Source organism: Molothrus aeneus, chromosome Z (genome assembly GCF_037042795.1).
Source record: "Molothrus aeneus isolate 106 chromosome Z, BPBGC_Maene_1.0, whole genome shotgun sequence".
NCBI classification, from domain to species: domain Eukaryota; kingdom Metazoa; phylum Chordata; class Aves; order Passeriformes; family Icteridae; genus Molothrus; species Molothrus aeneus.
Genome location: NC_089680.1, coordinates 17,982,820 through 17,996,285, shown reverse-complemented (window position 1 = coordinate 17,996,285; position 13,466 = coordinate 17,982,820). Strand labels below are relative to the sequence as shown.

At 36.7% G+C, this 13,466-nt stretch overlaps 2 protein-coding genes across 3 annotated transcripts in view; one reads left to right on the top strand and one right to left on the bottom strand.

Annotated features, from left to right (window-relative positions):
- NAA35 (N-alpha-acetyltransferase 35, NatC auxiliary subunit) overlaps nt 1-11,754 on the top strand; it is a 27,354-nt gene extending 15,600 nt beyond the window's left edge. For both annotated transcript variants that reach the window (XM_066568653.1, XM_066568654.1), the window contains exons 15-23: nt 8-74; nt 1,321-1,419; nt 2,669-2,847; nt 4,478-4,614; nt 5,587-5,654; nt 5,842-5,982; nt 7,591-7,713; nt 8,795-8,875; nt 9,378-11,754. In XM_066568653.1, coding sequence (XP_066424750.1) covers nt 8-74; nt 1,321-1,419; nt 2,669-2,847; nt 4,478-4,614; nt 5,587-5,654; nt 5,842-5,982; nt 7,591-7,713; nt 8,795-8,875; nt 9,378-9,437 — 955 coding nt within the window. In that variant the 3' untranslated portion in view covers nt 9,438-11,754. The remainder of the gene's footprint in view (nt 1-7; nt 75-1,320; nt 1,420-2,668; nt 2,848-4,477; nt 4,615-5,586; nt 5,655-5,841; nt 5,983-7,590; nt 7,714-8,794; nt 8,876-9,377) is intronic.
- GOLM1 (golgi membrane protein 1) overlaps nt 9,618-13,466 on the bottom strand; it is a 37,913-nt gene continuing 34,064 nt past the window's right edge. Inside the window, exon 10 of the mRNA XM_066568656.1 lies at nt 9,618-13,466. Within this exon, the coding sequence (XP_066424753.1) occupies nt 13,402-13,466 (65 nt within the window). The 3' untranslated portion in view covers nt 9,618-13,401.

Here is a 13,466-nt window from a genome sequence, read left to right as displayed (position 1 = left end):
TTTTTAGGTGTTGTCTTTATAATAACCACCAGGCAAAAGACTATATTGATTCCTTTGTCACACATTGTGTTCGGGTAAGTGTTCTTTCCAATTATAACATGTATGTGTGTGTGAGAACTTGGCAGATGTACATACATTTGAAAATGAGACAAATTATTTTACACACCTGACATGAAAGCAAAATTGAAGAAGTTGGCCATCTTAAATTGGTAATGCCTTTTAAAAATCTGGTGTAATTATTGCTGGTTTTCTTCTGCTTCCGATTTTTATTTAGCATTTATAAGAAATCTGCATCTACTACCTCTTTACAAAGTGTTTCACGTCACAAATGCCTATCACTAATAAAAACAAAATTATTTTAATACTCTGTTCAGTTTGGTTTTTAGGATTCTGTTGTTGAATGTGGCATGATGAAAATCTTAAGAAAATCAGAATTATTTAGGTTGGAAAATACCTCCAAGCTCATTGAGTCCAAAACCAGCGCTGCCAAGTCCATCACTAAACCACACCCCTAAGTGCCACGACTACACATCCTTTAAATACTTCCAGAGATGATGACTCAACCACTTTCCTGAGAAGCTGGTTCCAATGCTTGACAAATTTCATTGTGAAGAAATTTTTCTTAATATTCAGTAAAACTTCCCTTGCACAACTTGAGGCCATTTCCTCTTGTCCTGTCACTTGACAGAAGAGATGAGCCCCACTTGGCTGCACCATCCTTCCAAGTGATTGTAGAGAGTGATAAGGCCTCCCCTGAGCCTCCTTTTCTGCAGGGTAAAATAAAAACACCCGTAGCTCCCTCAGCCAGTCCTCACAGGACTTTTGACACAGACCCTTCACAGCTCCATTGCTCTTCTGTGGACATGCTCCCTCAAGGTCTCCCTTGTTGTGAGGGGCCTAGAAATAATGAGATATGAGGCGAGGCCTCACCCACCAGTACTGAGTTCAGAGGGACAACCACTGCCCTGGTCCTGCTGGACACAGTGTTTCTGATACAGGCCAGGATGCCATTGGCTGCCTTAGCCACCTGGGCACATGGATTTAGGTATAAGAAACACCTCTTTAGCCCTAAGCATTTTACTCTGGTGACTTCCTAAAGGATGCTGACTTAACTTCACATCAGCTTGTGTGCAGAGAATTTGCCTCTTGCATCACTCCATAGAGTTTGCTTTCCTGCTAACTTGCACTTCGTAGGGAGTAGTAGGGAACCCACTTCATAATATAGATGTATAAACCAGGTGCCTAAATAGACATCATAGTATTTCTCCTGTAGTTTCAAAGTTGTATTGGTGATTTAAAATTACACTTTGCTTCTTTCAGCCATTCTGTAGTCTGATTCAAATCCATGGACACAACAGAGCTCGTCAGAGAGATAAACTAGGTCACATCCTTGAGGAATTTGCCACACTACAAGATGAGGTAATGTCCTAGGCAGCAGGCCAGCAAAGTTTCTGTCCAGGTATATTAATGCCAGAGTGAAGCATGGTACTAAATTCTAAATGAATGATGGAAAATCCTTAAGACAAGGACTCCTAAAATCTAGCAGATTTAACAAGAAATTTTTAGGTTGCATCCAAAAACTTTATGCTAGATGTGTTGAATAAAACCATACATTTTTTAAGATTTACTTTGTCCAATAAGTAGACTTCAGAATGACCTGTTGTGATGTAATGTAATGGTAACTGCACAGCTTTTAGTCTCTATCCTGCTTGTGATTATCAGTCTGCAAGATGTAACCAGGGGGAGATAGACAAGGTGTGCTTACAAGACACCTTTGAAAATTCAGCCTTATACCTACGTAAAATGGAAACGGCAAAATTTTATAATTAATAAAAATAAAGTAAAAAGTAACTCTTAAAAATATGTGTTCCGACTGATGTTTGGACATCTCTCAAGAATGGGGAGAGATGAGAAGAAAAAATACATTCTCTCTTGCTGGAAGTTAAGTTTCCTCAGCAGTGAGAGCCATGTAATAATAAAATATTTCCCAAAATGGCAAGGAGAACAATTGAGGAACTTGGAGGGAGATTTTGTATGCTCCAGCTTTCTTCAAGATGGTTTGAGTTTGTTGCAGTATTGTAGCTGAGGCACTGTTTTTTTCATTTTGTAGCAGGTTATATGGATTTTTCTGTTTAGACGTACTGATGGTATTCGAACAGTGAGAGACTTTGTCTTCCATACAGCTTGCTTCTTAAGACAAGATTGGTCTTGACAATATTTTAGTTACTCTGGTGGAACTTAGTGTGTTTCTTGCATATAAAGCTTATGAATTTATTTTTTCAGTACAGCTAGGTTTTTTTTTAAAAAAAGTAATTCTTGCTAATATAGAACAATGAACACCAGCATGTAATGGGTTCTGAGTTTGTGCTCATGTGACTGCTAATGATCTATATACAAATACATTTAAAAATTACAAATTTTATGTATCTAACGTTCTTGCTTTATTACTGTGTAGAATATTTTTGTTCTGTGCAGCAGAATTTACTTAGGTGAGTATCTTTACAGTTTTCTGACAGTTCTAGACTTGTTTCCATCTTTTAATCTGGAGCATAAATTTACTAACCCAATTTGTTAAGATTTTATTTCTGGCTTTTTTTATTTCTGCTGTTTCAGTCAAATATTTTTCCTCCTCTATCTATTACTTTGTCCTTTGTTTTTTTTTCAACAGGCGGAGAAAGTAGATGCAGCGCTTCATAGCATGTTACTGAAGCAGGAACCACAAAGGCAACATCTGGCTTGCTTGGGCACCTGGGTCCTATACCACAACCTTCGTATTATGATACAGTATCTTCTCAGTGGCTTTGAGTTAGAACTTTACAGTATGCATGAATATTACTACATCTATTGGTAAGAAGATGCTTTATTGACAGCTCTTTGAAGAGGGATGCTCCCAGAGAGCTATAATATTTGAAGGAAGGACTTCAAATATGATTTTATGATCTCAAGCTTGATCAACACTGTGTTTGGTTCACCTATTTATAATATTACAAGGAGAGAAAAAAAATCTGTTGGTCTCTAGCTTTTTAATCTTACTAAATAGCCTACCTTATTTCCTGAAATAGTAATTCTCACTCTGTTTAGCTTTTTTGCAGAGGGTCTTTTATTGACAATGAATGAAATGTGTGCTAATTTTGGTAGACAAGAGGTATGCAGGAGAAAAGCAATTTATTTTTTTCTGCCCTTGTAGTATCAGGATCACTAGTCTTATTGATCTCTAGTATTCTGGAAAAGTTCTGCAAAGTTTTAAGTCATAACTGTAATCTGAAAGTTGATTAGGTAAAATTAACTTCTTATCTGGGGTATATTTGAAGAGACATCCTCCACCTTTAGTGAAAATGATCACATTATCTGGAAACAGAATACTTTTGTTTTTCCACTTCCATTCACATTAATTACTTTTCATAGTTAATTGCTTGTGCTAAAAGAGAATTTTAATTTTTTTTAAACTACCAAGAGATTTCTATGCAAGACATAACCCTTCTTACTGAAAGATTATAAGAGTGCAAATGACACAAACTTCAGTGTATTGCATTTCTATGTTGTTTCAACAGTGGATTAAGTATTAAGTGAAAAAAATAATATTTCAGAAGTCACCAGAAGATGGCAATCTTTTTCAATTAGTAACTCAATAATAACAGCTTTTGTATGAGACAGTATTTTCTACCTCCCCATATTTCCCTCTACAAATTTAATAAAACCACTCTTGGTTGGAATTGTCATGTCCACTGCTTTCTTACTCGAGGAGAAAAAAGGAGAAGCAGTTTCTGAGAGGTAATGTGCAAATGAAACTCAAATTTCTCAGTAATTTTTCTTCTGATTACAACATTTTAATAACTATGACTACATTTTTATTGTGCTCCAAATCTGTAAAGATTTTTTCTATTCTTTTTCCCCTATTCCTTTTGATTTGAAATCAAGTTAAGATATTTACTGGACTTGCTTCCACTTTCTAAAAAATGTTCCTAAAGTTGTCTCTTTAACTCTGAAAGAACTTCATATGGATGTTGTGGGTCTGTGGGCTTCGCCCCTTTATGTAATTATCCATAGCGTTTTAATGCTTGAAAAAGTCACTAGTTATATTGTTTCTCAGAATAACAAGTCATAACAAAAGTAGAAAAGGTATTAACATAGTATCTTTAAAAAAACCCACTTGATTTGGTGGGAGAAGAGTTCTAGAAAAATTTGGTCTTACAGGAGTTTTGAAATAAGAAGCTTAGACTTCACTTAGTAAATGTGTAAGAAGCTTGCATACCTTGAGCTGTCTGTTAGTGGTTGAATCTGAACCAAAACATGAACGTAGACCAACGTGTTGATTCCAGCCATGCAAAACAGTTTTCACGGCCCATAGGAATTGTCCTTAGCTAGGACGTGTCCTTCACCTCTTGGAGCAAGCGCCTCGGTAGTCAGCGGGACGCGCGCAGCACGAGTGCGCAGTGCGCTGCAGCCGTAACCGCTCCTGTGTGCGGCCTCTGTGCAGGTACCTCTCCGAGTTCCTCTATGCCTGGCTGATGTCAACGCTGAGCCGCGCCGACAGCTCTCAGATGGCAGAGGAGAGGATAATGGAGGAACAACAGAAAGGCCGCAGCAGTAAGAAAACAAAGAAAAAGAAGAAAGGTACCTAGGTGTAGAGTGTTAACACCTCTTTTTTTTCCTTTTCATGCAGCTATGTAGAATTAAAATTCAAAATTTAAACAGGGAACACTGATATGAGTAGAAAAAATAACCTGATGTTTATGGAGGCTGAATGTAAAACTTTTAAAAAGTTTCCTATTTATTTAGTTAGTTTTTTACTTTCAGATAGATCTTTCAGAAAAACACAAACTCATTTATATTCACTGTATATAGTTTCATCAGTTGTGTTATGTGTTGGACCTTCTCAGAGTTTATAATTCCTGCAGAATTATGCTTTTAGTGACTGAAACTAGATTCAAACACTAGACTTTCAGCATATTTCTATAATTTCTATTTGGCTTTAGAGGTTCTTCAAGCATGTTTCTTAATTATACAATGGTGAGTTTCCGTTTCTTTTCCTTGCCACCTTTTCAAGGGGAACAAACAATTGGATATTGCTCAGGATCATATCAACTAAATTCCCTTGTCTCTTGATGTTCAGAAAATTACTAATGTACTTGAGATGCCAAGTGTTGGGCAGTTTGGCTCTAATTAAACACTGGAAACTAAAGGAAACTTAAAAGAAATGTTCTCAGGATTATAAGGATAAAAAGTGCTTTAACTTCTTAGCCCTAGAAGTCAAAAAGATCCCTGAACTAGGCCTCTTGCGTACAGACTGTAAGTTTGAGGCTGTTGTTCAGTGTTTTATAATGTCATGGGAATACTACTGACCAGTTTATTCCATTTAGAGTAGGATTGTGTTCATGTGACTGGTAGAGGTGTCCTGAGGTTTTTTTATGTAACCAGGAGTCAGGTGAGCAGAAATGCATGTCTAGGCTTTGTACGCTTCAGTTATTTTAAAATATAATTAAGAGTTAAATGACTTTGTGGAAATTTGGAAGAACTTCTCTATCTGAAATTAATATATGTACTTATACTGAAGTAAGAAAATGTATTTTTATGTAAAATTTGCAGTTCGTCCTCTCAGCAGAGAGATCACCATGAGTCAAGCATACCAAAATATGTGCGCTGGGATGTACAAGGTAACTCATTTGTCTTCTTTTTTTGTTGTGCTAATGGAAATTAAGTTCAAATTTATAATTTTCTATGGTAAATTCTCTACAGTTTTTCTATCCTTTCACTTATACCAACATCATAATTTTGATCTTCCTCACAGCAAAATATGACATAAAGCTAATACTTTTCACTATATTTATCTTTTTCTTTTAGACAATGATCGCCTTTGACATGGATGGCAAAGTAAGAAAACCTAAGTTTGAACTGGATAGTGAGCAAGTTCGATATGAGCACAGATTTGCTCCATTCAACAGTGTTATAACACCACCTCCAGTGCACTACTTGCAATTTAAAGTGAGTAATTGTCAAACATGATGCTGCCCATGCTTTTATAGAAGTACTTTACTCACCTGTTTTAAATATCACTGTCATGATAAAAAGAACCTCAGAGTTCACATTGAAGCTATGTCACAATGGCAAGGACTTCTGGCTTTAGTTTTGTGAAAGATGTATTGCATTGAAGTCTTTATAAACTTAGACATTTAGCATTGGTCTGATATGGCAGTTTAAGATGGTTCTGTTGAGTTTCATGAAAATAAAATCTCTTGTAAGTCTATTGAAAGACTTCTTGGCTGTAGTTAATAATAGCATCATGTTTTTATTAGTGCAGCTAGCAATTGGAAAAATAAAAAAGTTAATTTTGAGTGGTGTTTAGAAGGGACCAGTGGAGACTTGTCCAGTCTCCTTCTTGAAGTGGCATTATAAATCACATTACCTGTGTCTTTGTCTAGCCAAATCTGAAAAAAGTCAGGGTTGGAGATTTTCCAACCTCTTTGGTTAAACCTGATCCAGTTATTTTTTTCTGGTCATTTAAGTCACAGGATAACTGATTGAGGGCTCCATTGCTCCCTTTTTTTTCCTATTGCCCAATGTGAATTAGCCACAACCTGTGGCCTCTCATGTTATGCTGTTTGCCATTATGAACAAGGAATCTTTATCTTCTGACAGCTTTATAAATGTCTTCGAAGTAGTTGTAGGCTGCTATTAAAATTACCCATTAGCATCCTTCCTATAAAACTGAAAAAGTCCAGGTCCACTGACCTCTTCTTGTGGCTTATATGCTCTAGGCGCCCAGCTATCCCCACATCTCAACATCTTTCTTGAACTGAGTGGATCCAGCCCTGGATGCAGTATTTCAGATAACAGAACACAAATACAGATAACAGAACACAGAATACTGAGTTCAGGATGATAACCTTCTTTGATATGCTGACCATGCTCCTGCTTGTATAATCCCATATGAGGCTTGTCTGATTTGTAGTAAGACCACCTTGTTGGCTCATATTGAACTAGGTGTTTGCTGTTCACCCAGCTGGTTATTAGTCTCATTTGTGGGGTTAGTCTGTACTGAAACAGTGCTATTTTCTATTCCAGTTACTCTCCCCAGTTTTAATGTTATGAACTGTTGTAGTGGAAATTAAGAAATTATCGTGGTCTTGTCATTAAACGTTTTTTTAAATCTGTAATCAAGAACAAAAAAAAAATAGAAGAATCAAAATTATATAAAACGAAGTTTTGTACAGTTTCAGCATCTGACTTGCTGTAGCCTTGAGTAAACAATACACTTTTTTAATCTACTTTTTTCCTGTAATATCATACCCTGTTGTGTGCCACTATTAAAGCAAATGAATGTGAACTTGTTCAAGAGAGAGACTGTTTTATAAAGATTGTGAGAATTTCATTATGTTTTGTTGCACTGTAATAGTTGAGGACTGTGTTGTTGCTTGGGTTTTGCCATTTTAAGTAAATATTTTCAATTTCAGTTTTGATTTTTAAAACAGTATTTAGTTGACATAACTCTTCTCTTGAATACAGTAATGTGATAAAAACAATCTCCTGGCAATTTTAAATTTCAATTTTATATATTTTAACATGTATTTATGTATTTCTGTAACACACTAGGAAATGTCTGATTTAAATAAGTATAGCCCACCTCCTCAGTCATCAGATCTCTACATGGCAGCTAGCAAGCACTACCAGCAAGCTAAAATGATTCTTGAGAATATTCCGAATCCAGACAATGAGGTAAGACTGCAATACTAGGAAAACAAGTGTTTGGTCGAAATAGAGTAAGTGTTTTTTTTCAGCTGCATCTCCTTGAGATCCAAAATGTACTTCATCAAAATGTGAGCAAAGTTGAGTGCTTTGAATAAGGGGTAGACAGTGGTCTGTGTCAGTCAGTACAGCAGTTAGCAGAAAGTTGTGCTTGCAGTTAAAAAAAGCTCTCTCTGCTGAGGACCTGAGATGCTGGATAACAGCTTATTTCCTTGCATGCTGCCTTCTAGCACCTTTCTAAAAGCACAGCACTTGTAATCAGACAGTGATAACATGCCTGTTGCACTTAGTTGGCATCTAGTAATTCAGGTGGACTCCTGAGAGGTGGAGAAAACGGGTTTGGGTATCATTAGAATGAAAACAGTACTGGTCTTGGTTTGACACTTGTTCCCTGGAGCAGTTTTCTCAACACTGAGCTGTAAACATGGGTAGGAATTTCTCCCTTTTTGACCATAGCCTAAAACCTTAAGTGTCTGTGACTCTATTTTGGAGCAAGGAGGATGCTTTTTCTGTCAAATCTAAGCAGATTTAAGAATAGTTACAGGATTAGATCCTCCTTAGAATTTAGGACTCACTTTCTCCTTTCTGGATCATAGTGGTACTCACACATGAGCTAACTGAGGCCAAGATAGTTAAAAGGCAGTTTTGAGCACACTCAGAGCACTTCCATGCAAAAAGCCACCAGTTTCATACATGAGTTCCTCTTTCCATTGTGTTGCAATGTTGAAGATGCCTAGAGTCTATCTATACCTTTATTTGTGTGAGTGCCACAGAACTTGGCATAGTTCCCATGTTTTTGTTCAAGACTTGTTAAAGCTGTGGTTTCTGTGGCCTGTTGAATTTTTTAAAAAGTGAGTATTAAAATAGATGCACCCTTCATTACATTTAATTAATTCAGCTGTTCAATCCAAAACAGTCTGATCTCTGTTAAACTGATCCTGTAAGAGAACTCCTGTATTGCTAACAGAATATCAACATTACAGTATTATCTTTGAAATAATTGTGAGGTCAAATGTTTTGGCTTGAAGACTTCTTTCTGTTTTATGTTTAGGTCAATCGAATTCTAAAAGTTGCAAAACCCAATATTGTGGTCATGAAGCTGCTGGCAGGAGGCCACAAGAAAGACTCTAAGGTAAGGAAATGCCAGCTCAATTGAATATAAAATATTCACATACATTAAGGTTGGATTCAATGATCTGGAGATTTCCCAACATGAATGGTTCATCTAATTCTATGTAAAGCCACCACAGATCTCTTAAGAGCCAAATGAGCACATTCAAGCTGTAGTTACTCTAAGAACAGGGAAAGTAACTTAATTTATTTTTCTCCTGGAAATAGTTTGTTGTAGTTAAGTAAATATGGAAAATTCTAACCTGTAAATGTTTTCAGAAAAAAAATGGGAAAAACATGTTGGACAACACAGACTATAAGAGTATTCCTCCATAGTGGGAACAAGCAAGCGTAACAGCAGCTTGTGTGAACAAAGTGATGGGAATGCTGGCTGCCACAAGGACAATGTTTTTTCAATCTGTTGCTGTTAAATTTTTTTTTCTGTCTGCAGGTTGTTCTCGTAGTAAGTATTAAATGCAGTAGTACTGCTGTCTAGTGTCTAATCTTAAACCTTTTCTTTATAGGTTCCTCCAGAATTCGACTTCTCTCCTCACAAATACTTCCCAGTTGTGAAGCTTGTTTGAAGTACAAGACGTTTTTTTAGAGTACCTGAAGAATATCTGTGTAGCAGATACCAGCTTTAGGAGGCAGAATAACTAGTGCTGCACTCGGACTACGAGGGACATCCAGGATAAAAATACTGTCATGTGGAATATCTGTACTGCTGCCTTTTTGTGATTTGAATGACAACTGCTGTTTTAAAGTGGTTTGTATAAAGTTTATTGGATTTTATGCGTGAAGCTGATTTTAATCAACTGTATTATTAAAGAACGTGGTATCTTAGTTGATATTATTACAGATTTTGATCATAAATAATTTTTATTACTGAGTTCTGACAAAGTGGTGCATTAGGAACGGAATAAAAATCATGCAATAGAGCCTCTTGTCTGATGTGCACAGCTAAGCTACTGCAATTCTGCATTTGCAGTCACTTGGAGAAATTTTGAGTTCCTGTATTTTTGTATAATTGTATCAGAATTGCTCACTTTGCAAGTAGAGAAATGTTGGAGTTTTTTTTCTCACCACGTCCTCCAAGCTAAAATGATCTTTATAGAGATCAAGAGCAGATGAAAATTAGTCGTTGAGCAATTGAGTGAGTGATTCCTAGTTTGAATTTGTTCATCTTTGTTCTCCAAGTGCTGAAGAATCTGCACAGCAGATACTCCAGTAGTCACTAGCAATAGCACCAGACACTGAAAACTCTATTTTACCAACTCTGCAACTTTGTTACAATCCTAGTATTTGTTTGTGCAAACAAGGGATTGCTACATTTGCATGATCTTTATTCTCCATTTTGACTGCAATGGGGCTGCTCCATCCTATTGTCTTCTGTAGTTATTTTCAGGTAGATTTCCAAAACAGGAGAAGCCCCAAACGTATCCCTGCCTTCCTGGAATAGTTATGCCTTCCAAGCTTTCAGATGTGAAATAATAGAGGTAAGCTGTTGTGTTGTAGCAAAAAAGCAACCAGGGAAGAAATGTTTTTCCTTTGCTACTAGCAAGGAAAAAATGTTCAAAAAGCGGACCTGGCCCTGGCCAAGTCATACTTAGGCCATGCAAGCAAATCCTTTGTTGGACACGACAAATCTTCATTTTGGTGTACAATGACTTCCACTGTAGGGATGAGCTTGTAACTCCATATTAGCCATACAAAATATTTTTGATGTTAATCCTATCACCTGATTTTACTGTGGATTAATATCACTTCAGCTTCATCCCCTGAGCAGCAGCACTGCAGAGCTAGAGCTTGAAACAGTGAGTAACCTCTGAAGTAGAACACCCACTTGTCTTCCAGCAATTTGCAGCTTCCTGAAATAAGCAGAAGTACTGTCCTGAAGACATGTTTTTTTCCAAATTCTCTGCTAAAGAGATGGCATATCACATTACATGTTTGCTTATCATCATGATTAATACACTTGAATGCTTCCATATAGCTGCCAAAGGAATAAAAAGCCTGGAATATGCAGAGGTAAAATGGCACAGAACATTCATCTGGCTTCCTGTAAACAGTCACAAAATCTTTCCCATCTTAAAGATCCTGAACTACATGACAGTAGCTCAAGGACAGCCTTTGTTATTTCTCCAAAGTAAAAGAGAAAGCAAATTACATGTGATTTGTGGAACCAAGAAAATAGCAATAATAATATTTCCCCTTCTAATTACAATTAGAACTAGATGAATTGTACAAAATAACATCAGTACACCAGAGAAGATTACTTTTAAATGCTTATCTAAAATGGATCAAGTTTAGTTGTAAAGAAAACCAAACAAAGTGCTAATAAAACACCAAGATGCTTAGAGAAAAGTAGTAATGCCTCACAGAACTAAAAACTTTAGTGAGAGACAACACTATGTACACCACAGTTCTAAATTAATCTCTTGTTCAGCTACAGGTCTTTTAATTCAAAAGTTCTGTACAGTAGACATACAGGCCTCTTGCCTACTAGAAACCTACCACCCAAGTTAGATTGAAGCACTTGAAGTCATTGTGAATAAAACTGTAGTCCTTGATTTTGAACTGCTGTTATGCATGTTTTCGGACCCTTTGCCCTCAGAGGTTTACAAGTATGCTTTGTACAGAGGTGGGCATATTTATGAAGGACAACATCCAGTTGGCTAGGAGAAGCCCAAAAATGTACAGAAGCATAGCCAAAAAAAAATAGTTTTAACATAATCCTCTGGCAATATATTAATTACCCTTAAGTGTTTGATTCTTTGGAATTTTTAACTTGGTACTGCTAAAGCTATTCAAACAACTTGATTTTAGTGTTTCACTGTCTATTTTTTACTGTTCAAATATATGCTTTTTAACAATCAATATTAAATTCCTGATCAAATTAAATCTCAGCTGCATAATTGTTTACAGATTAAATCCTAGGAAAATGGTCAGAAGATGGGTAAATATTTTTATCCAAATTATGGGTAAACTTTGATGTTCAAACATGTCGTTATTTGCAAAAAATATCCCAGTAACCAGAGCTTCCCAATACTTGTCAGAACAGATGCTCATTCCTCTTCTCTCCCATTTACAAGCATGTTTTCCCTGCTGTGTTGACTGTAGTACCGCAGACCAGTTAGGTCCTACTTAAATGGTGAAAAACTGTTAGTGAACTGTTTCTGTGTTTAGGCTTAACAGGCATCTTTTGACTTAACTCTGACCTTCACTTGATGACAACTCATACTCTCTTCATACACAAAAGAGCCAGCCTTATCTTAAGGTACAGGATAAACTAGTACACTGAAGAATGACACACCACAAAAGGAGTTACAAAGTGAAGTGCTTTAACGGAAGGGAAAGACAAATTTGTTTTCCTAAATGGAATGCTGGTTGGCAAGTTAGTCACAGCTGTCTGGCAGCTGTGCTGTCTTGATAGAGGTTGGTTCATACTCACAAACAATGCTCCAAATACAGGTGTCGGTCTTGGGAGCAGACACAAATATAAAAATTTCTTCAAACCAGCTGCCTATACATGGTGGTTGGACTGCAGTTAAGGGTGTAAAATAGTAAAATAGTTTTTAGTTTACATTTTAGTTTACATTTAACAAGTTTAGTTTACATTTAACAGAAAAGACTGCAGAACATTAACAAGATGATACATTGAAATTAACATACAACTTCACAACAACTAAAGCCTCACCTCTGGAAGACTGCCTTGTCTTCTAAAGGCATAGTCTGGTTACCTCTGTCAGAAGTCCAGCAGAGAAGATTAGTCATGTTGAACAGCTGAGATTGCTGTTGTACAAGGCAAGCATTTGCATTCCTCTGTTTTCACAAAAGAAAGTGGCTGGGTGGAATAAAGGGCAGTTGTAGTACACATTTCAGAGGGCTTCTGTCATGAAAAGTTTGTGAGTTTGAATTTCTACACTAAACTTGTGCCCAGTAGTGGTAACCAAACCAAATTGTAGTACTGACCTTGTGGAATCAAACAAAGCTTTCAGAAAAATCTTCTGGCTAATCTCTTAGCAAGAAGCTTCTATTGTCAGAATCCTTTTCAGGTTTTTTTTTTTAACTTTGAAGCTAAGAACACATCTCAACAGTGTACTCTAGGAATTTTATTTAGAGGCCCAGGTACATATATCATTCCGCACAGTATCTGAGAACTACATTTGTGCTTTCTCAGCAGAGATCCATCCTTGGCAGAGGACTGCTCATCATCTACCACCAATCCACACATACACTTACTGCAGTGTGACCATACAAGGTAGCCAATTTCAAAGTTACTAACTTTATTGCTACCTGATTGCAATTTTATAATTGACAGGAAGGAGAAAGTCATTGCAGAGGCCAAACTGCTTTGAAACAAGCCTCCAGAGATACACCTCTTTTCCTCACTGCAACAGTACTAAAACTTCACAAGAAAATACTACTTCATTTGGGCCCTTAGTCAAGCCTTTAGAAGATAATCAAAACCTTCTAAAATCACTTTGCTTGGATCATGGCTGCATTTGGGTGAAGAGGTGACTCAGTTGTATCATGAACTTCCTCTGTTTACAACTTCTGTAGTCCTTCACCATTGTCAGTTAAGTGGTTCTTCATATCTTCACGGTTTTGAA